Below are 26,273 nucleotides of genomic sequence, written 5' to 3'. Positions count from 1 at the left end.
TGCTAATTTAATCCAATTAAAATTTTATAGTAATTCTCCCATCTTGTCAAAAAGCAATCAAATACAAGCCTCATTTATACACTGGGATCAGATTTTGGATTAATTGACCCAAATCAAAAGAATCTGTCCTTAAACACAGCTTTCCAGCCAATGCTTGAAAACTAACAACAAGGTATATCAGGATCATATTTCAATTGTGTCAGAAATAATTAAGACAACAAAAGTAGAATGTGCTGCTGAGTTACTTCATTGTTATTGAGTTTGTGAACAAATAGAGCAAAAACTCCTTAAAATGTATGTACAAAACTGGAACAAAATTTATTCAGTGTAATCTTTGCTTTACAAAACGGTCATATGCACAAACTGAGTCTTATTCTGGCCAGGTTCGCCATCTTGAAATTAAATATCTTGCACCCTATATAGACAATCAGCTCAATTCGTGTGAATTGGTAATGTACAGAGGCATTCCTGCAGCAAAATGCTCAATGCAAATGGTCATTAAAAAGTTATGAGTACAACTTACATTAAGACTAAAATGTCTGTAGTATTATGATAAAAGGATCAAATCCCAGACGTGATGCTGTCATGGAAACATTTGCTATGCAGGTACCAAGAGGATCAAGGAGGTAAAGCTTTTATTAGTTATTACTTACCTCAAATAAACAGCAAGTGTCTCAGAAAATTAAAGAACATCTTCTAAATATAGACATGCAGTCCAGAGAGAATGAAAAGTAAATTTGTTATTCTGATTTTAAATCAACCTTCATATTTCTATCAGTACATTTTATTAGCAAGGAATTTCTATGATAGCAGTGGATATTGGAAATTCAGATACGTAACCTAGAATTTGAACCAATCGTTCGAAAATCATGGCCAGTAGATACAACAAATATGAATTGTCAATGCAGGATGCAACAGTAGGTCGAACACTGCATTAGTGCATGGTTAAACAACTGTCAGTAACAGCCAGCAGTCAGTAATATGAAGCTTTACCAAAATGAAACGATTAAATTAACTTTGCTTGGTAAACATTTGATACACACATATGCATTGCAGAATGGTACTCTAGATAGTGCATTCTTGAGTGTGACCATCAGCATAGTGGTTTGGATGCTCCATCCTTTGCAAGACTGTCTGCTGCTTCATTTCCTGTGAAACCTGCATGACCTGGTACATGCATCTGAAATGAAGATCAAAAGATGCATTACAAGAAATACTCATATTTTAAGCATTAAAAACACTAACCTCATGGCATTTCATTATTATCTTAAATCTTAAATATCAAAAAGGCGCAATAGCACCTTTATTTCCTGCAGAGCATGAAGAAAGCTCACCTCTGTCCCAAGATACTGACGGACTTTTACCGCTGTATCATTGAGAGAATACTCACCAACTGCATCTCAGCATGGTATGGCAATTGTCCCGTATCGGACCACAAAGCACTCCAGCGTGTGGTGAGAACTGCCCAACAGATTATCGGCACCCAATTGCCCACCATTGAGAACATCTACCATAAACCCTGCCTGGGCAGGGCAAAAAAGCATTATCAGGGATGCATCTCACCCTAACCATGGACATTTTACTCTCCTCCCATCCAGTAGGCGCTACAGGAGCCTCCGCTCCCACACCAGTAGGCACAGGAAGAGCTTCTTCCCTGAGGCTGTGACACTGCTGAACCTCTCATCACAGCGCTAAACAGTATTGCATCCGTATTGTACTGTCTCAGTACTTTTATATTTGTGTGCTGTAGCACTTTTTTTAAATTCGCAGTTATTTTGTAAATAACACTATTCTTTGCATTTCTGGTCAGATGCTAAATGCATTTCATTGACTTTGTATCTGTACGCGGCACAATGACAATAAAGTTGAATCTAATCTAATCTAAAATCACGTGCCAATTTATCACGTTTTCGGGAATGTAACAGTCTCCTGCTACATGTATGGACAACAAAATGCCTCAAAAGGCAGATCCTTTTGAGTTTTAGAAAAATAAGACTTTACCACCTGATTTTAGCATTCTGGTCACCTTTTGTACAAAATATAACGAATAGAAGGGTGCGATGTGACAGTGGGAAAGTGAGGTTATCCACTTTGCTGGTAAGAACAGGAAGTTGGATTATTATCTAAATGGAGTCAAATTAGGAAAAGGGGAAGTACAATGAGATCTAGGTGTTCTTGTACATCAGTCACTGAAAGCAAGTATGCAAGTACAACAGACAGTGAAGAAAGCTAATGGCATGTTGGTCTTCATAACAAGGAGTTGAGTATAGGAGCAAAGAGGTCCTTCTGCAGCTGTACAGGGCCCTGGTGAGACCACACCTGGAGTACTGTGTGCAGTTTTGGTCTCCAAATTTGAGGAAGAACATTCTTGCTATTGAGAGAGTCCAGTGTAGGTTCACAAGGTTAATTCCCGGGATGGCGGGACTGTCACATGTCGAAAGATTGGAGCGACTGGGCTTGTATACTCTGGAATTTAGAAGGCTAAGAGGGGATCTTATTGAAACATATAAGATTATTAAGGGATTGGACACGCTGGAGGCAGGAAGCATGTTCCCGCTGATGGGTGAGTCCAGAACCAGAGGCCACAGTTTAAGAGTAAGGGGTAGGCCATTTAGAACGGAGTGGTGGATATATGGAATGCTCTGCCCCAGAAGGCTGTGGAGGCCAAGTCTCTGGATGCTTTCAAGAAAGAGATGGATAGAGCTCTTAAAGATAGCGGAATCAAAGGTTATGGGGGATAAGGCAGGAACTGGATACTGATTGTGGATGATCAGCCATGATCACAGTGAATGGCGGTGCTGGCTTGAAGGGCCGAATGGCCAACGCCTGCACCTATTGTCTATAAGTCAGGTCATTTATGATATTGACCCCGAGGAACTTAAAGCTTTTGACCTGTTCCACTTGTGCACCACAGATGTAAATTGGGTCGTGCGGTCCGCTACTCCTCCTGAAGTCAACAACCAATTCCTTCGTCTTGCTAACGTTGAAGGATAGGTTATTGGCTTCGCAGCATGCCATCATGTTCTTAATTTCCTCTCTGTACTCAAACTCATCATCACCCGAGATACCGCCTACAATTGTTGTGTCATCAGCAAACTTATATATTGAGTTTGATGGAAACTTGGCTACACAATCATGGGTGTACAGTGAGTACAGCAGGGGACTGAGTACACAGCCTTGTGGGGCACCGGTGCTCAGAGTGATTGTAGAGGAGAGCTTGTCCCCTATTTTTACAGCCTGGCTCCTATCTGTGAGGAAGCTGAAGATCCAGCTGCAGATCTGAGTGCTAAGGCCCAGGTTCCAGAGCTTAGGAATCAATTTATTTGGAATGATGGTATTAAAGGCAGAGCTGCAGTCAATGAAAAGGAGCCTTACGTATGCGTCTTTATTCTCCAGGTGTTCTAAGGAGGAATGTAGGGCCAGAGAGATGGCATCTGCCGTTGACCTGTTGCTCCGGTAGGCGAATTGCAAAGCGTCGAGGTTGACCGGTAGGCTGTGGTTGATGTGTGCCATAACCAATCTCTCGAGGCACTTCATAGCAATTGATGTCAGAGCCACAGGTCGATAGTCATTCAGGCATGCCACCTTGCTCTTCTTCGGCACTGGAATTATCGTTACCTTCTTAAAACACGAGGGGATCTTAGACTGAAGCAAGGAGCAGTTGAAGATGTCAGCAAACACACCGCTAGCTCGCTTGCACAGGCTCGGAGAACCTGTCCTGGGACGCCATCCGGGCCCATCGCCTTCCTTGGATTTATCTTCAGGAAGGCCCTCCTAACGTCCTCCTTGGTGACGATGAATCTCGATGCCACCAGGTGTGGTTCATCCGGAGGGAGCGGGACACTCCTCTTCTGTTCAAATCTTGCGTAGAATACGTTAAGTTCATCAGGAAGAGCAGCGCCACAGTTATTGATATTCCCAGCCTTTTCTTTGCGCCCAGTGATCTCATTTAGACCCTGCCATAGTCTACTGGCATCCCTTTGGTTAGTCTGGGCTTCCAACTTGGCTCGATATTGACTCTTGGCGCCCTTAATGGCTTTCCAGAGTTCACGCCTGGATTCCGTGTAGCGACTGGTATCCCTGGACCTAAAAGCCACAGCTCTAGCCTTCAAAGGGGACTTGACCTCATAATTCATCCAAGGTTTCTGGTTAGGGAATACCCGGATCGTCTTGCGAGACACACAGTCCTCCGTGCATTTCCAAATAAAGTCCGTGACAGCTGAGGCATACTCATCGAGGTTAGCTGCCAAGTCCTTGAATACTAACCAGTCCACCGATTCAAAGCAGTCATGGAGGACCTCATCCGTTTCCTCCGTCCAACGCGACACTACTTTTGACACCATGACCTTCCGCTTCAGTTTCTGTTTGTAAGCCAGGAGGAGTACTGTAAATGCTTGAACAAACTAATCAAAGTGTAAGGTAACAAACATACTTTGATAATAAGATTTAAATATTAACATTTCAAAAGCTCATTGCAACCTTACATAAATTTGCACACATTGCATAAATTTGTACAGATTGCAATCAGTTAGTTCTTCATGACTCAATTGTCAGGATTTTGGAAATTCACAAATGAGTATCACAAATAATTGAGGGATGTCCAGTTTTGTTAATATTCACTTCACCCTTAAATTGAACCCATCAGGAAAGGTGAAACAAAGCATTGATTTGGAATCATTTTTCTTGGGGTTTGCCCACAGAAATTAAAAGTTGCATACCCATTCGATATTGATACCAGAAGTCAATTTGTCAAGCCTTTTGAAGTCCTCTTTGTTGATTACAGATCCTCCTGAACTAAGCTTCCAACCATTAGTCTTCCAGGAATTAATCCACTTTGTAATACCTAAAAGAACAAACTTTTATTTTTAAAAACCTTCCATGGTCTTAATGTCCCATCACCTTTGCAGCCAGAGAATTACTTTTATAAAGTGAACACACATGCTTACTCTTACTCTCATTGGGGCACGAGCAAAACCTCTCTCCCTTGCTAGTGACAGAGAGTGTGTGGCAGGTTGAACTGCTGGAATAAACAGTGGTCTTCAATGTACCCTAGGTCAGAGTCTCTTTGGTGGCTTTGCTATTCGGTGAATGGCGGGTGGAGGAGGAGGGCGGCTGATGCTTTTTGTTGAGGCAGGTGGGAGAGGGGGAGCTTTGGGCTTCTAATCTTTGTCCTATCATTCATTCTTTGGGGTTTTTCTGTTTCAGGGATGTCTGCAAAGAGTTAGAATTTCAGGTTGTATACTGTATACATTCTGATATTAAATGGAACGATTGAAGCATTGAACGTAGCAAGAATCACGACAGCAAATTTGGAATGCAGTCCTTAGCATTAAATCAACCCAAGAGTATAATCTTTCATTACTCTTCCCTCATCAGCAGGTCAAACATGACAACAATGCAATTAGCATTAGCAGGCCATTCAAAAGCATTAGGAAGCAGAAGCATAATCATGATCAAACTTCCCAAAAGAAATCAGTGAAAAGTACACAGAAGAAATTTCTACATAGTATACTAAATATGTCTTTAGTTACTCACCATTAATTGTAAACATGCTATCAGTGAAAATAACCAGCTTTTCAATATTGAGTTCCTTTGCCTGTTCAAGTGCCCGACAAGCGGCCTAACAAAAGAATTTTTAAAAATACAATAAATTGTGGTAGCTTTTGTTTAAAATATTTAACAGATGGAGAATTGAAAGTATCATTGTTTAGTAGGACAAGTTGAATACACAGGAATGCAAGCACCTGCAGAGTAGCAAACTCAGCCCAATACATATCCCTACACACCATTGGTTGTACAATGGTACTGCCTCGAGGACAAAACTTTTACCAGAGATTCTCCTCTATCTGAGCCATGCCACTTTCTCACTGCTACCATCAGGCAGAAGATACACAAACCCTAGGTGTCACATCACCAGGGTCAAGAACATTTATGTCCCTTCAGCCACCTAGTACTTGAACCAACCGGTACATTTCTCATCACTACAGTTTAGCAGCTCTATGGCGACTTTGCACTAAAATGGAATTTCTATTTTTTTTTTAAATTTTAATTGTTTTTTGGGTAAAAATAGTGTAATTTGCTTTTCCTGTGAATAATATGCACATGCAATCCTTCCTCAAGCTAGTTTTCCTTGACATCATCCTTCACACAGGTGGTCCCCAAGGCTGTGTGCTGAGCCCACTGTTATACACCCTGCTCAAATACGAGAGCACAGCCAAACAGCCAAGTAATCACGTTGTGAAGTTCGCCGATGGCCTAACAGTGGTGGGGGTCATCAACAATAAATGGCCTACAGATAAAAGATGGAAGAGCACAAGGCCTGGACCCTCTTCTTAAATGTTAACAAGAGAGAAAAAAAAAGTGGTTATCAACTTCAGGAGAACTTGCACCACTCGCACCCTTCTTTACATGGGCGACACAGCAGTGGAAAATGCAAGCAGTTTCAAACTCCTGGGAGTGTACATCTCACACAACCTCTCATGGTCTCAAATCATATCCTATATATTCAGGAAAGCTCACCAACGTCTCTACTTTTTAAAAAAAAAAGAGGCTGAAGAGAGCTGGACTACGCATATCTATACTCACATCCATCTACAGATGCACGGTAGCAAGCACCCTAACATGCTGCATCACTGTATGGTACAGAAGCAGCAGGGTAAAAGACAGGAAGGCTTTACAATGGGTAGTCAAAACTGTCCAACACACTGGTACTAGCCTGACTGAAACAGGTATACAGAAATGTGCTGGAAAACAGCCAGAAACATCATGGAAATTCCTACCCACCCTGCTCATGGACGGTTTGTACCATTCCCATCAGGGAGGCTACATTGCATATACGCCAGGACCACCAGACTCAAAAAAAGTTACTTTTCCCAAGCAGCAAGACTGACCAACACCTCATACACTAATCCACCCCTCCACCACCACTTTATCATTTCCTGTCAGAATTACTTATGCACTCCTGTGCCTAGCGTCATTTTATGGACATACAATGCACAAAAGATATCCCATGTATTTATAATTCTCATGTATTTATATTTTGTGTTCTTTAATCTTATTGTTCTTTTTTGTGCTGCATTAGATCTGGGGTAACAATGCTTTTGTTCTCCTTTACCTTTGTGTACTGGAAATTACATTAAAGTGCTAAAGAAAAGGCAAGGTTGCTGCCCGATGTGCCACAAGGCGCGGAGAGGAATGAAGCACAATGCACTGCTTTCTTACACGCATCGGAAAAAGGTGCACCCTGAAACATTTCAACATTTTAAAATCAAGTAAATTGGAGTGTGGAACAAGCTTCCAGTGCAAGTACAGGATGCAGGTTTAATTTCAACATCTGAGAGAAATTTGGACAGGTACATTGATGTGATGAAGGCTCCGGTCCAGATGCAGGTCAAAGGGACTGCAACATTAATGGTTTGGCATGGACCAGATGGGCTTGCTTCTGTGCTGTACTGTTCTACGATCCTATGGCATTGTGCAAAGGTACATACCTACCTAAAGAGAATACATTAAATGCAATTTATGTATTTTCAGTATGCTTATTTTTCTTAATAACATTAAATGACAATTTTAATCCTCTAATTATAATTCCTAGAGTAATCATATTTAAGTTAGGTATTACTTAATGAAAAGTGTTATTTTTACCAGGCAGATAAGATTGTGCAGCATTTTTATGTACATCTATTCACACAAAATACTCACAACTATTTCTGCTCTTTGGTTGGTTTGTCTTCCTGAAAGTCGTTCACTCAAATTTCTGATAGAAGAAAGAATAATTAGCAGGAAACAGCACCATGCAGCTTCCTTCAGAATACCGTTATATTTTCATGAGAAAGAAAAGCACTTTGCAGTGGAATCCATGGTGTGGTGCATTAAGAATCACAGGATACTGAAATTAAAATGGATATTATGAAATAATACTGATCACCTTTGAAGTTGTCTACATCTGGAAAGGTAATCTTGGTTGTCAAACAAATCCAAAAATGAGTACTGAAGACTTACATGGTGAAGGTATTTGATAAAGTCCCATTTAAGAGATTAGTTAGCAAAGTTGAAACCTGATGGAATTATATGGTCTGTAGGATTAGAAACAGGTGTAAAGGTAGAAAAATAAAAAAAAGTGACTGTTGTTCTTCCAAACAAGAATGAATTTCTCATGGATCGGTGCTTGCACATGACTACGACAAAAACTTAAATTGGGCAAAAAGCCTAAATATTTCAGGCTAACAAGACAGTAATGGCCTACAACACCTACACAGGCTGAAGAACAGACAAGGTAAAGGCAGACAGTTGGAGAAACCAAATATATAACCATATAACAATTACATCACGGAAACAGGCCATCTCGGCCCTTCTAGATTGGGCGATTACTTTGGGGATCACTTGCTCTCAATATGTAGGAGCGACCCTCAGTTTCTTGCCATTTTAATTATTCATCCCATTCCCACCTGTCTGTGCCTCCTACACTCTCACAACAAAACCCAGTGTAAACTTGAGAAATAAAAACATTGGGGGAAAATCAGCAGTGGATCTTTACTTCAGAGGAACGCCGTTTCATTTGGCTGTATTCATATGAATGGTTGACTGACAATTAAATTTGAACTTAGAGAGCAGCAGCTTTAAATTCTTGAACTTTAGTATATTAGCTGACTTACCTTGGGCCCAGCACATACAATATACTGTATGCAATCATAAGGAAGAGATTACTTTCATAGAAAGTGAGGAGGCTCCACTTGACATTGGACACTGCCTTCTACAGGAGTACTGTTGAAAGTATCCTGACTGATTGCACCATGGTCTAGGCAAGGTAATGTGAACGTGCAGGAACGCACGAAGCTGCAAACACTGCCAAATATTCAGGACTGAAGCTCATAAAAGTGCGTCCACAGCTACGAAGCCAGTCATCACTGCAGCTGATTCAGAGCCAGCTAGTTGCAAGCAGTTCTGTTCAGCGCAGAGATGAGTAAATCTCACAGAGCAGCAAGCTGAACTGGCCCATCCCTCATTTCCAGCCCTGACACCCTGACCTTTTCAATCTGGCCCGGCACTTAAATTGTCCAAACCTCAAGTCATTCCTTGCTGTCAGACCTGGGCCCTGCTGCCTCGATTGGGTCTGTACCTGTCCTATCCTATTAAACCCAGCACTTAAATTGATCAAAGCTTGGGTCTTTCTTTGTTCTCAGGCCCTGGGCCCTGCTGCCTCAACTCTGCCTCGCTTTGGTTCAGCCACATCAAATCATCTCCAAGTCCACTGCAGCAATGGCCAAATATAGTTTCATTTCCCAATCGCTGGCTCGGGATTTCCTAAAGGTTAATTTGCAGGTTGAGTCTATGGTGAGGAAAGCAAATGCAACATTAACATTCATTTCAAGAGGACGAGAATATAAAAGCAAGGATGTAATGTTGAGGCTTTATAAAGCGTTAGTCAGAACGCACTTGAAATATGCAGAGCAGCATTGGGCCTCTTATGTAATAAGGGATATTCTGGCATTGGACAGGGTCTAGACAGAATTCACAAGAATGATTCCAGGAACAAAAGAGTTAAAGTATGAGGAGTGCCAGATGATTCTGGATCTGTACTGCCTGGAGTTTAAAAGAATTTTTTTTGGGGGGGGGAAGGGGGGGGTTGTCATTAAAACCTATTAAATATTGAAAGACGTAGACAGTAGATGAGGAAGAGGGTGTTATCTATAGTGGGGGAGTCTAAGACCAGAAGGCACAGCCTCAGAAAACAAGGACATCCCTTTAGAACAGAGAGGAGCAATTTCTTTAGGCAGAGGTTGGTGCATCTGTAGCATTGCCATGGATGGCTGTGGAGGCCAAGTCATGGAGCATATTTAAAGGAGAGCTTAACAAGTTCTTGATGAGCATGAATGTCAAAGGTTATGGGGAGAAGGGAAAGAATGGAGTTGTGGGGGAGGGGGGGGAATAATGAACGCCTCCTTAGTGAATACTGATCCAAAATGCTAAATTAGTATATTGCCATTTCCTCAAGCTCAGGGCATAGATTCCCTTCTTTGTCCTTGTTTGGTGCTATCTTCTTCTTAGCTACCCTTTGTTTAAATATATTGGCATTTTTCTTTATTTTACTTGTCAAGGCCATTTGGAGCAACACAAACTTCTGGAGGACACATTAGATCAGGCAGCATCTCCGGAGGGGGAAAAAAAAGATGGCATTTCAAGTCAAAGGCCTTCATCAGGATTGCAAGAGGGCAGAAGCCATTGGGACAACAAGTGGAGGAGCATGAGCTCACATGTGATAGGTGAATTCAGTGAGGAGAGAAGGCAGGCAGATGGGTGACGAAAGGAAGGGAAAGATGGTGGAAGCTGGGAGATGATAGGTGGAAGAGGCAAAGGGCTGAAAAAGGAACCTTATAGTAAAGGACAGTACACCATGGAATAAGGGAGGAGGTAGGGAACCAGAGAGGAATGTGAAGGTGATGGTCATGAAACTGAGATGAAAAAGGAAAGAGAAGGGGGTAAAGTGGCCCACTGGGGCAGAGGGGTTTGAAAAAGAGGGATGTGGTTATTCGAAATTAGAAAAATTCATGTTGATACCGTCAGGTTGGAGACTACCAACACAAGATGTTGCTCCTCCAATCTGCATCTGGCCTCAACGTGACAGGAGAGGAGACCGTGGACAGATATGTCAGTGTGGAAATGGGAAGTGGAATTAAAATGGCTGGCCACTGGGAGATCTTCTTAGGACCTTGAATGGGAGACAGAATAGGGGCAAGTGCCACATTTAGCATGATTGCAGGAATAAGTGCCTGGAGGGGGATCGGGGGGAGCGAAGAGTGGACAAGAGAGCTGTGGAGAAGGGAAGGGAGGCAAAGATGTGCCCAATGTTGGGATAACGTTGGAGATGGAGGAGTTGTGGAGAATGATGTGTTGGATGCAGAGGTTTGTGGGGTGGTAGGCAAGAGCACCGGGGGGGGGGGTGGAGGGCAAGAGAAGGGAGAAAAGAAAAAACTGCTTCATTGAGCATCTTCACTCATCCACTGCAACGGCTAGGATCTCCTGGTGGCTAGGCATTTTAATTCTACTTCCCATTCCCACAATGGAAAGGGAAATGAAACATCTGACCACCAGGAGATCCTGGCTGCTCATGGCCTCCTCTACAGCCAATGGTCAGGTGCAGAGTGGAGGAGCAATACTTCATATTCCATCTTGGTAATCTCTAACCTGTCCATATCAGGAGCAATTTCTTTAACTTCCTGTTACCATTCCTCTATTTCCTCCCCCTCCCACTGCCCTCCCCCCGTGGCCCATTTACCCCTTCTCTTTCCCCTATTAGGACTCAAGACATGGCCGTCATTTCCAAATTCCTCCCTCTGGTTCCACACCTCCTTCCCTTTATTCCATCATTAACTGTCTCTCCTACCCAATTCCGTTTCACTCTTCACCAATCACCTCCCAGCTTCTCGCATCACTACCTTAATGTGCTTGCCATATAAGATACCTGAACCTTGCCATCGATGTCACACACACGCACGAACACATGTACACACATTTCAGGTCTGATGAAGAGACCCGAATTGAAATGTTAAGACTTTCTCTATGGATCTTATTGCTGTACTGTGTTTCTAACTTTTAAAAGTTTGTTACAAACCATTAAAATTTTAAAATGAATTTTATAAATGAAGTTCATTACTTACAGGGAGTGACCAGGACCCCAGTACACACCGATTCCAGCTCGAGGATGTTTTTTCCCATTACTTGTACAGCAGCCATCAGTATAAACTGCAACAGCATCTCCTGGACGTAAAAGCAGAAGCACTAACTTTATCCAAAGAATATTTGATACCTTAACAGGCCAATATTATTCATTTATTCCCAATATTAATGTTAAACTTCTTGAGCTAAATTCCAGCAAATTTACTGTATCAAATTAGTTGATTAGTGTGAAAATGCAATCCAAACTGAAGGATTAAATTCTAGGAAAGGTGACCCTAGCCTTGATAAAAATCATTTTAAGGAGCATCTTAAGTAGATTAAAGTCTTGGTGTAGAAACTCTGCACTGAGGTCTGCATAGGTGGATGAGATTAAGAAAACAGGAAAATGTTCTGCTAATGAGATTAGAGATGAGGAGACAATGAATTAAAACATTGATGAGATTTTAAGTCTGAAGCATTGTGCAACTAGGGGCTGCCATGACAGAGCAAGGAAAAGTTTGATACAGAGGTCAATTATATTTGGTGGGATATTTAAAGCAGGCACTGTTTCAAGATTTCACCTACTTACACGTTGTTTAACAAATGATAAAGAAAATTAATTTCAAATAAATTAAACTGCCATGAACAGCTCATAGGTTTTAAAATTATAGCACTGCAGAATGAACAAATGGACACTTATTGCTGTCAAGTGCCAGTTTATAGGTATACATCTGCACCGATCAAAAATGAATTCAGGCAGACAGGGGACAAAATACATAACTGAAGAATTTTGTATTTTGTGGTCACTCAAGATCACAGTAAAACAAGAGACAATTGTATACATTTAGTATCCTAGTCTTACCAAAAGATTAAAAACATTTCTATTACCACTTCCATCTATTTTCCAATTGCTTTGATATTCTGCATCTAAAAGGAGTCACTAAATTTATTCTCTCTACCTGCTTACAGCCATCAACTCAACTTCAGCTTCATAACAAAGAGAAAAAGTACTAACACTTAGAATGTTTTAACTGGCAAACTGGTAACAATATCAATACCCTTTGTTTCCCAAAGTAGTTCACTAGTCACTCAAACAGAAAATATTGAAACAAACTGCAAATAATGGTAAGCAATAAATATGCATGCATATATCATCTCATTTTCATTATTCACATTGGTAAATGGAATTCAAACATTTTCTTAGAATTTTAACATTAACATCGTAAAAGATAACATCTAATCAGAGAAACAACTTTAATATAATCATGTGTACATGACCAATACAACGAAGTACACAATACATTTACCTACCCATATATGTGAACTTATGTTCCAAGTCAATGAATGGTTTTGTACTTTTGAACCTTTTGCTGCATGGCTCATCCTCATTGTCATCGTCATTGCTGTCGTCATCATCATCATCATCAGACTCATCAGCAGTCTTACTTTGGCCACCACATTCTAAAAGTTTCAAATAAATGATTAATTGTTTTTTTTTAAGAAGTGAAGGAAAGGATGTACATTTCAAAATGTGATTCTCTAGAAATACAATTCAGTTGTAAGATAGAAATAAGGTTCAGAATAGTGATAATAAATGGCATAAAATATAAACAGCAGATTCCACCATTTTAAGGATATTTATAGAAAACGATAAAATAATCAAACAGTGTACATGAGAGTACTTACAGCCATGCCTCAACCCCCATTTTAATATCATGAAGCAGAGAAAAGGAAGTGAATTACAAAATTTTGTGGATCAAAGAGTATAGACCCCAAGCTCGAGCAAGTAAACTTTATCCATGATTTCAGGAGTATCTCAGACTGAGAATGCAAGATGTGATTGAAACAAGTCTGAGCTCAACTTTCTGGTATCTATGCAGCAACCATATGCCACATCACCAGTCCCACTATTGCTTCTATATTACATGTGATTAATAGTCTCCCAAACGTCCCTAATGTATCTGTTTCTAACACTAACCTGGCAGTGCATTCCAGAAACTTACTCTAAAAAAAACCTACCTCTGACATTCCCTCCACCACACCCCCCATACGTTCCTTCAATTACCTTAAATTATGCCTTCTCTTATCAGCCATTGCTGCAGTGGGAAAAAGGTGCTGGCTGTCCAATCTAACACCAGCCTCTTATCTTATATCAGGGGATACCAACCTTTTTTTGCACCGCGGACCAGTTTAATATAGACAATATTCTTGCGGACCGGCTGGCCCGGGGGGGCGGGGGGTGTTCAAGTAGGGTTACACTCACCTCAACATGTCTTTTACAGTTAGGGTTGCCAATTTTCTCACTCACAAATAAGGGACAAAAGCAGCAGTCAAATCCCGGGACACTTTACCCCAGGAAAGACTACCATGACCATGAAGCCCTGCGCGGGCACCTGTAAACGCATGTGTGACTGCACATGTGATGTGCGTATGTGCGTACCTGCTGATTTTTTTCCCCACAAATCGGCTTTGCCTTCATCTTTCCGACTACACTGTACATACATTATTTCTACTTTATATAGGCTGTGTATTTATCATATCATTCCTGCTTTTACTATATGTTAGTGTTATTTATTTTTGGTTTTATGTGTTATTTGGTATGATTTGTTAGGTTATTTTTTGGGTCTGGGAATGCTCAAAAATTTTTCCCATATAAATTAATGGTAATTGCTTCTTCGCTTCATGCCATTTTGGCACGAAAGGTTTCATAGGAATGCTCAACATTAGCGGGGTAAATACGGGACAAGAGTGGTGCCGTATGGGACAAACCAGTTTAACCCAATATACAGGATGTCCCGGCAAATACGGGACAGTTGGCAACCCTATGTTCCAGTTCAACAGTGCGCGACAGGGAATGAGGAAAGATGCAGCTGACTCATATCAGTTCCTCGCGGCCCGGTACCGGTCCACGGCCCAGTGGTTGGGGACTGCTGTCTTATATACTTTTATCAAGTCATCTCTCATTATCCTTCACTCCAAAGTGAAAAGCCTCATAAGACATGCTCTGTAATCCAAACAACATCCTGGCAAACCTCCTCTACATTCATAACCTTCCAATAATGAAGCGGCCAGTACTGAACATTGATCTAACCAGAAATTTAAAGAACTGCAAAATTACCTTCTGTCTCTTGAACTTAATCCCCCATCTAAATGAGGACCAACACACAACACCTTAACAACCCTATTGACTTGCACACAAACTTTGAGGGATCTATGCACTTGCATCCCAATATCCCTCAGTTCCTGTACATTGCTAAGAATTCTGCTATTGATCTTGTACTCTGCCTTCTTGTTCAACCTTCACGAAGTGTAACACTTCACACTTTTCCAGACGAAACTCCATCTGCCACTTCTCAGCCTAGCTCTACATTCTACCAATGTCCCACTGTAAACAACCTCCATATCATCTGCAAACTTACTAACCCACACATCTACTCCCTCATCCCAGCCATGTATATAAATCACAATGAGCAGGGGTCCCAAAACAGATCCTTGTGTAACAACAAACATCATGGATGTCCCACAACCAGGTTTCCACTGATTCCATGCCTTCTGATTTTCTGAATGTGCCTAAAATGGGTAACTTGTTGAATACCCTACTAAAAATCCATATACACTACATCCATCAATTTGTTTTGTCACTTCTTTGAAGTAGTCAATCAGGCTTGTGAGGCACAAACTGACCCTAGCAAAGGCATGTTGACTATACCTAATCAGACTATGCTTTTCCAAATGCTCATACATCTCGTTCTCCAATAGTTTGTCCACTCACTGATGCAAGACTCACTGGTCTACAATTCCCAGGATTATCCCTTCCCTGAACAAATTAATTAACATTTGACACCCTCCAATCTTCTGGTACTGCTCCCGTGCCCATGCAAAGATAATCACCAAGGGCACAGCAATCTCTTCCCTCACTTCCTGTAGTAACCTGGGTATATCCTGCCCCACCCCATGATATTATCCTAGTGTTTTTTTCCCCAGAAGTTTCAGACATCCTCTTTTTTAAACTTGACATGTTCCAGCATAATAACCTGCTGTACGCTGATCTCACAATTGGCAAGGTCCCTCTCACTGATGAATACTGAAGCAAAGTATTCATTAAGCACCTCCCCTACCTCCTCCAACTTCACTTATCTTTCCTCTTACCCATGATTGGTCTGACCCTCACTCAAGTAATCCAACTTTTCTTCACATACATGTAGAACACCTTGGGGTTTTCCTTGATCCAACTTGTCAATGCTTTGCCCTTCTAGTTTTAAGTCCCTTCTTCAGGTCTTTCTTGGCTATTGTGCAACTCTCCAGAGCCCCATCTGATCCTTGCGTCCTAAACCTTAAGTATGCCTCCTTCCTCTTAACTAGATGTTCCACATCTCGTCAACCATGGTTCCTTCACACTGCCAGCCTTTTTGCTGCCTCAATGGGACAAAGCCATCTAGAATCCCATGCAACAGCACCCTTAATAACCTCTACATTTCCATTGTGCAGTTCCTCAAGTACATCTGCTCCAAATTTACACTAAGTTCCTACCTAACAGCATTATAATTCATCCCCTCCCAAACCCAATTAAATACTTTCCCATGCCATCTGCTCCTGTCCTTGTCCAAGGTTATGCTAAGGGCCAGGGAGTTGTGGTCACTGTCTCCCACATGCTTACCCACCAAGAGATTCTATCACCTGACCAGGTTTACTGCACGGTACTGGATCCAGTAATGGCCTCTCCTCTGGTCAGCATATCCACAAATTGTGTTAAGACGCTTTTGTGAACACACCGAACAAACTCTGCTTTATTAGCAATGATTTTTATTTACAAATACCAGATTTATGTTAAAATTAGTTTAAAAACTGAAGCAAATTAAACAAGCTTAATAAATGATCTCTATATATTCCATAGCTCGATTCATTCAAGTGATTGATATAGATATAGATACACACACACACGCGCACACGCGCACACGCACACGCACACGCACACACACACACACACACACACACAGTGGTATGCAAAAGTTTGGGTACCCTGGTCAAAATTTCTGTTACTGTGAATAGCTAAGCAAGTAAAAGATGAACTGATTTCCAAAAGGCATAAAGTTAAAGATGACACATTTCCTTAATATTTTACGAAAACATTTTATTTCCACCTTTTACAGTTTCAAAATAACAAAAAAGGAAAAGGGCCCAAAGCAAAAGTTTGGGCACCCTGCATGACAGTACTTAGTAACAGCCCATTTGGCAAGTATCACAGCTTGTAAACGCTTTCTGTAGCCAGCTAAGAGTCTATCAATTCTTGTTTAGGGGATTTTCACCCATTCTTCCTTGCAAAAGGCTTCTAATTCTGTGAGATTCTTGGGCCGTCTTGCATTCACTGCTCTTTTGAGGTCTATCCACAGATTCTCGATGATGTTTAGGACAGGGGACTGTGAGGGCCATGGCAAAACCTTCAGCTTGCGCCTCTTGAGGTAGTCCACTGTGGATTTTGAGGTGTGTTTAGGTTCATTATCCTGTTGTAGAAGCCATCCTCTTTTCATCTTCCGCTTTTCTTTTCTTCTTCTTTTATTTTTACAGATGGGATGATGTTTGCTTCCAGGATTTGCTAGTATTTAATTGAATTCATTCTTCCCTCTACCAGTAAATGTTCCCTGTGACACTGGCTACAACACAAGCTCAAAGCATGATCGATCCACCCCCATGCTTAACAGTTGGAAAGGGGCTGTTTTCATGAAATTCTGCACCCTTTTTCCTCCAAACATAGCTTTGCTAATTGTGGCCAAAAAATTCTATTCAAAAGGTTCAAAGGAACATCTAAACAAACCTGATGCATTTTGGAAACAAGTCCTGTGGACTGATGGAGTTAAAATAGAACTTTTTTTTCTCATTTATTCAAAAGGTTCGTGTTATTCAATGCTACTTCACAGATGGCAGTAAAAGGGTGTTTCAGAATACACCACATAACCTGCTGCTGTAGGTTGTAAACAAGTATTAACAATGAGACAGGTTTGAGATTTTACATTTTAAGAAATGGTTATAATTTTTATAAAATCTATGAGGCTATTATATTTTGACAGAGCTTTTCAGGTAAAACAGAATCATACTTGATTCTGAAATTGAAATATTGTGTCAAACTTGACATATTTTGAACAGAAAGTATATTAGTCTTAAAGTTGATTTTCTTTGTGTGGCAATATAATGTCAAAACCGTCATGTTCACCACATGATAAAAAAGCATTTAGTTTCTGACCCTTCAAGATTTCTGAAGTAACAAAAAAAAGCTGAGTCAGAGTACAGAAAGAAGATAGAACTACAGACAGGAGAGAGGTAGTTTGTAAATCTGGTGGGGGGCAAAGGATGTTGGAACTGCTGAAGGTGGAGTGCTGCGATAGGGGTGTGGGACAGTTGGCAGATAAGGAGTGCCAGGGGCAGGGGTGGCAGAGGTACAGACACACACAGCCCTGAAACACCCGAGGCAAGATCATGCAATTTCAAAGAATTGATTTATTGATCATTACAAAATATGTCTCTGGTGTTCCCAGCCCTTCCTCCAATTTAGATTTCCCCTCTCCCTGCTCCCTTCTCACTCAGTCCACAATAAAGACCCATGTCAAAATCAGGTTTATCACTCATGTCACAAAACTTGTTTTTTTGTGGCAGTAGTACAGTGCAATACATAAAATTACTACAGTACTGTGTAAAAGCCTTGGGTACATATACACACCCAGGACTTTTGCACAGTACTGTACATAAAGAAAAAATAATTAATAGACAAGCAATAAATATCGAGAACATGAGTTAAGGAGTCCTTGAAATTGAGTCCATAGGTTGTGGGAACAGCTCACCATTGGGCTGAGTGAAACTATCTCCTCTGGTTCAAAAGCCTGATGGCTGAGTGGTAATAACTGTTCCTAAAGGTGGTGGTGTGGGTCCTGAGGCTCTATACCTCCTTCCTGATGGCAGCAGCACGAAAAGAGTATGGCCTGGATGGCAAGGGTCCTTGATAATGGATGCTGCTTCCCTGCGACAGCTCATTGATGGGGAGGGCTTTACCTGTGACGGACTGGGCTATGTCCACTACTTTTTGTATGCTTTTCTGTTCAAGAGCTTCAGGGTGATTTATACTTGTGCGTCAAATGTACACTGTAGGTACGGCGTAGCAGCGTACCCTACGCCGTAGCCTGATGCACACCTCCCCAAAAATGTAACTACACGTCACGGCGTCGCAGACCTTAACAACTGTGATTGGTCCGCTTGGTAGCATCGCATTTCCTCCAACACTGCAATAGCTTGCCATTGGGCGACTGAAGGGCAAGGAAGGAACTCTGGCTGCAAAGCTTTCCAAAAAGCTTTACAGACCTCTGAAATTATGGAGGACTCTGTGCTTAACGCCAGTTTGTGGCTAGCTGTTACAGTCTGTTGACTTCCACCTGAAGCTAAAACTCGAATGGTGATTGCCAGTCTCTTAATATATTGTGCGTACACTGATGCGAAATAAATGGTTGGGAACGATGAACCAAATCGTCAAATCCACCTGCCGACATCCGAAAATATTTCAAATGCATTTCCTCTTCCATGTCTCTCAGTGGCCGGACAAGCACAGAAAATTCACCCTCCTTCAGTTTCAGTCACCATTGTTTGAAGTTTGAGTTCCTTCGTGTTGAGTTTCAACACGAAGAAACTCAACACTGTGGCATAGAAACCCCACCGCCAACTAGTGTCTTGGTGGTGAATTGCAGAGCAATGCAAACACACCCACACCAACACACAAGTATAAATGCTCACAACGCCGTAGCCTAGTATGCACAAGTATAAATCAGCCTTTAGTGTTTCCATACCAGGCCATGATGCAACCAGTCAGTATATTCTCCACCATGCATCTATAGTAGCTTGTGAAAGTTTTAGTTGACATGCCACATGTACAGTATTTCTGTTTTTGGCACATTCTGTTAATATACAGTATTTCTGTTTTTTGCACTTTTTAAAAAATCTTTTCAATATACATAATTGATTTACCTGTTTATTATGTTTTATTTTTATTTATTTATTTTTTTCTCTCAGCTATATTGCATTGAACTGCTGCTGCTAAGTTAACAAATTTCACGTCGCATGCTGGTGATCATAAACCTGATTCTGATGGTCACAAACTTCTGAGAAAGAAGAGGTGCTGCCACCTAATGGCACTTGCGTGGTGGGTCCAGGCAGATCCTCTGAAATGATAACGCCAAGGAAGTTAAAATTATTGACACTCTTCACTTCTCATCCCCTGATGAGGCCTGGCTCAGAGACCTCCAATTTCCTCATCTTGTAGTCAATAATCAGCTCTTTGGCTTTTCTCACCTTGAGAGAGGAGTGGTTTCGTGGCACCATTCAGTCAGATTTTCAATCACCATCCTTTATGCTGATTCGTCACTACCTTTGATTTGGCCAACGACCGTGAGATCATTAGCAAACTTAAATATGATACTATAGAGCTGTGTTTAGTTTCAAAGTCACATATAAAGTGAGCAGGCAGGGGGCTAAGTACATTGGTGCACCTGTACTGATGGAAATAGTGGTTGTTCAAATTGTTACCAATCCAAACTGACTGGGGCCTACCAGTGAGGATATTGATGATCCAACTGCAGAAGGAAATATTGAGACCCAAGTCCTGGAGTTCATTGATTTGTTTTGAGGGGATGATAGCAATGAATGCAGAGCTATAGTCAGTGAAGAGCATCCTAATGTATGCATCTTCATTGTCCAGATGTTCCAGGGTTGAGTGAAGAGCCAATGAAAAAGCATCCGCTTTTGACCTGTTGTGACAATAAGCAAACTGGAGTAGATCCAAGTCGCTGCTCAGGCAGGAGTTGATTACACAGATACATACATCAGCTGCCCTCTCAACTGAAATGTTAGAATAATGCACGACTTAACTCACATAATTTCACACTCCTGCATTTACTTCTGTCACAAGTTTTGCTAAGCTGCAATTTTTATTCTTTATACTCTCCCCAATCCCTCACTATTTGCAAGTTAGCCCATTTAAAAAAATCCATGTTTTCACCCAAAGAACAATGTCAGTTTCTTACATTCTTCTACAGTATTGCCTAGAGTCATCCATTTATTATGCAACTCAAATATTATACTTTACCTGATGATGCAGTTTGTGAATTTATAGCTGCAGTACCTACAAAAGCCCATGCTTCATCTTCTGTAGCAAACTTCTTGAAAATGGCATTAGGAAATCTGTCAACTTGCTTTTTACATTCATCCCTAGGAAGAGAATATATCTAATTTCAGAAAATGTAATACTTTTATTCTTCAATAAAGATTAATTGGAGCAAACAAAACAAGAAGAAACAGTACAAATTAGAAATCAATCGACTCATCGTCAGAACTTTCCAAGAATTCTCCTCCTGTTTAATTCCCCCAATTACATCTTCGTATGCATCCACAATGTACAGCGAAATGTCCCCCCCCCCCACAATCAAGCCAACTTTCTTTCAATTGAAGTTCTTAAATTCAATTGATATTGCCAATATAAACTGCACATCATCCTGCTAACTCACTGCAGCAGAGAACATGGCACAGAGCATCGTTCCCGTTTGGCAGCTTTCATGATGTCAGTTCTGAACTGTAACACACAAAGTGCTGGAGGAACTCAGCAGGCCAGGCAGCATCTATGGAAAAAAAAGTACAGTCGATGTTTTGGGCCAAAACCCTCCAGCAGAACTGTAGAAATTGTGGAGGCATTAGTAACGATCTTTCAAGAATCACTAGATTCTGGAATTGTTCTGGAGGACTAAAAATAGCAAATGTCACTCAACTCTTGAAGGGAAGGAGGCAGAAGAAAGGAAATTATAGATAAGTTAGAGGTTGGAAAGATATTGGAGTCAAATGTTAAAGATGTGATTTCAGGGTACTTGGAGAGACAAGATAATATAGACCAAAGTCAGCATGGTTTCCTTAAGAGAGAGGTTTTGGGCCTCTTATTTAAGGAAGGATGTGCTGACATTGGAGAGTTCAGAGGTACACGAGAATAAAAGGCTTATCTTTTGAGGAGCAACTGATGGCTTTGGGCCTGTACTCGCTGGAATTTAGAATACGGGGGTGGGGGGGGAATCTCATTGAAACCTATTGAATCTTGAAAAGCTGAGAGAGAGTGAATGTGGAGAGGATGTTTCCCATGGTGGGGCAGCCTAGAACCAGAGGGCACAGCCTCAAAAGAGGGATGTCCATTTAGAATGGAGATGAGGAATTTCTTAAGCCAGAGGGTGTTGAATCTGTGGAACTCGCTGTCATATGTGGCCGTGGAGGCCAGATCATTGAGTGTATTTAAGGCAGGTTGATAGGTTCTTGATTAGTTAGGGCATGAAAGGTTATGGGGAGAAGGCAGAAGAACGGGGTTGAGGGGGAAAACGGATCAGCCATTATGAAATGGCAGAGCAGAATCAAGTCGACCAAATGGCCCAATTCTGCTGCTATGTCTTATGGTCTATATATTACCAACCTTCCTTAGCTATTCCCCACCAAGGGTTGTGTTTGCTTCACAAAGATCCTAACAGATGGGTCCGTAACAAATTCAATCTCAGTGGAGATGGTTTTCTGCAGGAATCCAAAGAACAGGAATGCTACACAAGCAACATAACAGAATCAGACTTTATCAATTTTGAATAAAAAAAATCCCTATGTAGAGGAAGCATACCAATTAGGAGCTTGAGGAAGTCACTGAACTCAAGCCTATAGCACCATTTACACCATGGCTGATAACTGTAAACTGTACATCACATTCCACCAGATAACCCCCTGCGTATCACCTATCACAGGTTTTAAAAATACTCAAGTCACAGACCTCAGAAAAAGTTACAAAACCTTACTGTTCTCAGAAAATTTGCCACACCTGTCTTAAACAGCTGACCCTTTATTTTTAAAAAAGTGACCCCTAGTTCTGGATTCTCCAACAAAAGGAAACCATCCTACCCACTCCATGCATGAGAAGATGCCTCAGAAACTAGCTCCCCCCCCCCAACGTTTCTGAACTACAGTAGAAACATGCCTAGTCTGTCCAAATTTTTAAACTTCAAATTCAAAGTAAATTTATTATTAAAGTCTATATATGTCACCATATACTACAATGAGATACAAGAGAAATTCTACAGATGCTGGAAATCCAAGCAACATACACAAAATGCTGGAGATGTCAGGCATCTGGAAAAGAATACAGTTGACATTTCAGGCAAAGACTCTTCAGCAGGACTCTACAATGAAATTCATTTACTTGCGGGCCTTCACAGTAAATGCAAAGAGCAGAGTCAATGAAAACGGCACACAAGACAAACAATATGCAAAACACAACAAACTCCAGTTCAAAAGCCTGATGGCTGAGGGGTAATAACTGTATCCAAACCCTGGTGGTGAGAGTCCCAAGGCTCCTGTTAATCTTTCCTGATAGGATTAGCAAGAAGAAAGTGTGGCCTGAATGGTGATGGTAGGGGTGGGGGGGGTCCTTGATGATGGATGCTGCTTTCTTGCAATGGAGCTTCTTGTAGATGTGCTCACTGGAGGAGAGGGCACTGGGAGAAATCTAATACTTTTTGCAGGCTTTTCCATTCAAGGGCATTGGTGTTTCCATACCAGGCTGTAATGCAACTTATCAGTACACTCTCCGCCACCACCAGGCCTCTAATGCACATCAGAATCAGATTTATTATCACTGGCATGTGACATGAAATTTGTTAACTTAGCAGCAGCAGTTCAAAGCACTACATAATGTAGAAGAAAAAAATTAAAAATTGTGCAAAAAAAATGGAAATAATATATATTTTAAAAGTGAGGTAGTGTTCAACAGTTGAATGTCCATTTAGGAATCCAATGGCAGCAGGGAGACAGCTGTTCCTGAATTGCTGAGAGTGTGCCTTCAGGCTTCTGTACCTCCTACCTGATGGTAACTGTGAGAAAAGGACATGCCCTAGATGCTGGAGGTCCTTAATAATGGATGCTGCCTTTCTGAGACACCATTCCTTGACAATCTCTTAGGTACTTTGCAGGCCAGTACCCAAGATGGAGCCAACTAAATTCACAACACTCTGCAGCTTCTTTCAGTCCTATGCAGTAGCATCCCCCCCCCCGCCACCCCTCGTACCAAATAGTGATGCAGCCTGCCAGAATGCTCTCCACGGTAAATCTATAGAAGTTTGAGTGTATTTGTTGACATGCCAAATCTCTTCAAATTCCTAATGAAGTATAGTCGCTGTCTTGCCTTCTTTATAACTGCATCAATATGTTGTGACCAGGTTCGGTCTTCAGAGATCTTGACACACAGGAACTTGAAACTGCTCAGTTTCTCAACTTCTGATCGCACTACGAGGATTGGTAAATGTTCCTTCGTCTTACCCTTCTTGAAGTCCACAATCAGCTCTTTCATCTTACTGACATTGAGTGCCAGCTTGTTGCTGCGACACCACTCTACCAGTTGGCATATCTTGCTCCTGTACACCCTCTCATCTCCGTCGGAGATTCCACCAACAATGGTTGTATCATCTGCAAATTTATAGATGGTATTTGAGCTATGCCTAGCCACACAGTCACGGATATAGAGAAAGTAGAGCAGTGGGCTAAGCACATACCCGAGGTGCACCAGTGTTGATCGTCAGCGAAGAGATGTTAAGACCATAAGATATAGGAGCAGAAGTAGGCCATTCAGCCCATTGAGTCCACTCCACCATTCAATCATGGGTTGATCTAATTCTTCTAGTCACCCCAACTCCCCTGCCTTCTCCCCATACCCTTTGATGCACTGGCTAATTGAGAACCTATCTACCTCTGCCTTAAATGCACCCAATGACTTGGCCTCCACGGTTGCCCGTGGCAACAAATTCCACAGATTTCCCACCCTCTGACTAAAGTAATTTCTCCACATCTCTGTTCTAAATAGACATCCTTCAATCCTTAAGTCGTGTCCTCTTGTCCTAGACACCCCTACCATGGGAAATAACTTTACCATATCTAATCTGTTCAGGCTTTTTAACATTCAGAATGTTTCTATGAAATTCCGCGCCCCCCCCCCCCCGAACTCCAGGGAATACAGCCCAAGAGCTGCCAGATGTTCCTCATACAGTAACCCCTTCATTGCTGGAATCATTCTCGTGAATCTTCTCTGAACCCTCTCCAATGTCATTAAATCCTTTCTAAAATAAGGAGCCCAAAACTGCACACAATACTCCAAATGTGGTCTCACCGGTGCCTTATAGAGCCTCAACATCACATCCCAGCTTATATCCTATACCTCTAGAAAATAATGCCAACATTGCATTCGCCTTCTTCACCACCAACTCAACATGGAGGTTAACCTTAAGGGAATCCTGCACAAGGACTCCCAAGTCCTTCTCCATTTGCCACTTCTTTGCCCATTCTCCTAAACTATCTAAGTCTCTCGGCAGGCCCTCTGGTTCCTCAACACTACCTGCAATCCGCAGAGATTGTGGTCTTCCGGTTAAGAAGTCGAGGATTCAAATGCAGAGGGAGGTACAGAGGCCCAGGTTCTGTAACTTCTCAATCAGGATTGTAGGAATGATGGTGCCAAATGCTGAGCTATGACGAACAGCATCCTGACATAGGTGTTAATGTGATTCACATTACAGCACTTTGGCAACTCTGAGGACCTGTTTGATCAACACAGTGACAACAATGATTGACAAATGTTCAAACAACCCCTGCATTTAGGACTGGCTGTTTTCCTTGCTAAAAAATAACTGATTATACCTGAACTCCCTGAAAGAGGTGTGAACTTGTGACTAGCTCCTTTCCACGAAGTTTTGGATGTATTTCTACTGAAATTCTAAGGCTTTATGAGGTTTGAGATGGCAAACAACAACTACCGGTTATTGGTATGCAACACTTTTCATCTTACCCTCTCACATGATCGAAGTATTCCAAGTTGACCATACCCCCATTTCAATTTTCCCGGTGAACACCGAGTGGGAACATGTCTCCAAACAGTACACCTATTCCGACATGACCAGGCCACACAATCCAACCTCACCCCAATCCAATATGACCCACAGACTCAGACTGAGGGCAAAACGACCCTACCGACTTTGTATCTGAACCCGTCATCCTACAGAGCCACACTCGACATAGGCTGAAGTACCTACTTCCGAGCCAGAGGGGAGGGGGAAGGGAGGGGAGGAGTGGAATGTACCGCGGAAGCCCCGGCTGACCCCGGTCCCCACACTCACCAAGTCCCATACACCCCGGGGTTCCTCCCTGCCCGCACCGCATAGTAAAACCGACCCTTCATTCGACAGATAAGCGGCACAGCCAAACCGCCCAACTTCCACATCCGGCCCTTTATTGACGCCCTCCTCCCGATTGGCTGCCAGGAGAGCGTAGGCACGGCCGCTCCGCGAGCGGATAGGACGAGTGAAAGCCAGCCGATATTGCACGGGAGAGCCTTTTGGTAGCTACGCACGTCAATCGAGTGAGGCTCCGTACTCGTCCCGCCCACTCCGCTTTTCATTCTCCGGCGCCGGCGTTCAGTCCGGGGAAAAGCAGTACGAATACGTTGGAAGTTACAGATACTGAAAAAAACAACGAATCTGGCTGGAGGAACTCTCCAGGTTGAGCAGCATCTGTGCAAGAGAAAAAGT

General features: G+C 41.9%; 1 protein-coding gene across 1 annotated transcript; it reads right to left on the bottom strand.

Annotated features, from left to right (window-relative positions):
* Positions 1-241: 241 nt before the first annotated feature.
* rnaseh1 (ribonuclease H1) lies at positions 242-25,990 on the bottom strand. The gene is made up of 8 exons (XM_063038359.1): positions 25,863-25,990; positions 20,777-20,898; positions 12,967-13,116; positions 11,658-11,757; positions 7,702-7,756; positions 5,536-5,620; positions 4,719-4,843; positions 242-1,180 (listed from the first exon to the last, which is right to left on the bottom strand). The coding sequence occupies exons 1-8, from the start codon at positions 25,964-25,966 to the stop codon at positions 1,094-1,096; spliced, it is 828 nt and encodes a 275-aa protein (XP_062894429.1). The 5' UTR covers positions 25,967-25,990; the 3' UTR covers positions 242-1,093.
* Positions 25,991-26,273: the final 283 nt, after the last annotated feature.

This window comes from Mobula hypostoma, chromosome 2 (genome assembly GCF_963921235.1).
Source record: "Mobula hypostoma chromosome 2, sMobHyp1.1, whole genome shotgun sequence".
NCBI lineage: Eukaryota > Metazoa > Chordata > Chondrichthyes > Myliobatiformes > Myliobatidae > Mobula > Mobula hypostoma.
The sequence above is the reverse complement of the archived record's forward strand: the minus strand, read 5'-3'. Positions and strand labels throughout refer to the sequence as shown.

Coding starts and splice junctions, on each gene's coding strand:
- rnaseh1 (XM_063038359.1), bottom strand. CDS start 25,966: ATGTGGAAGTTGGGCGGTTTGGCTGTGCCGCTTATCTGTCGAATGAAG. Junction 5,621..7,701: donor ACCAAAGAGCAGAAATAGTT/GTGAGTATTTTG, acceptor TTCTTTTGTTAG/GCCGCTTGTCGGGCACTTGA. Junction 4,844..5,535: donor TAGCATGTTTACAATTAATG/GTGAGTAACTAA, acceptor TTGTTCTTTTAG/GTATTACAAAGTGGATTAAT.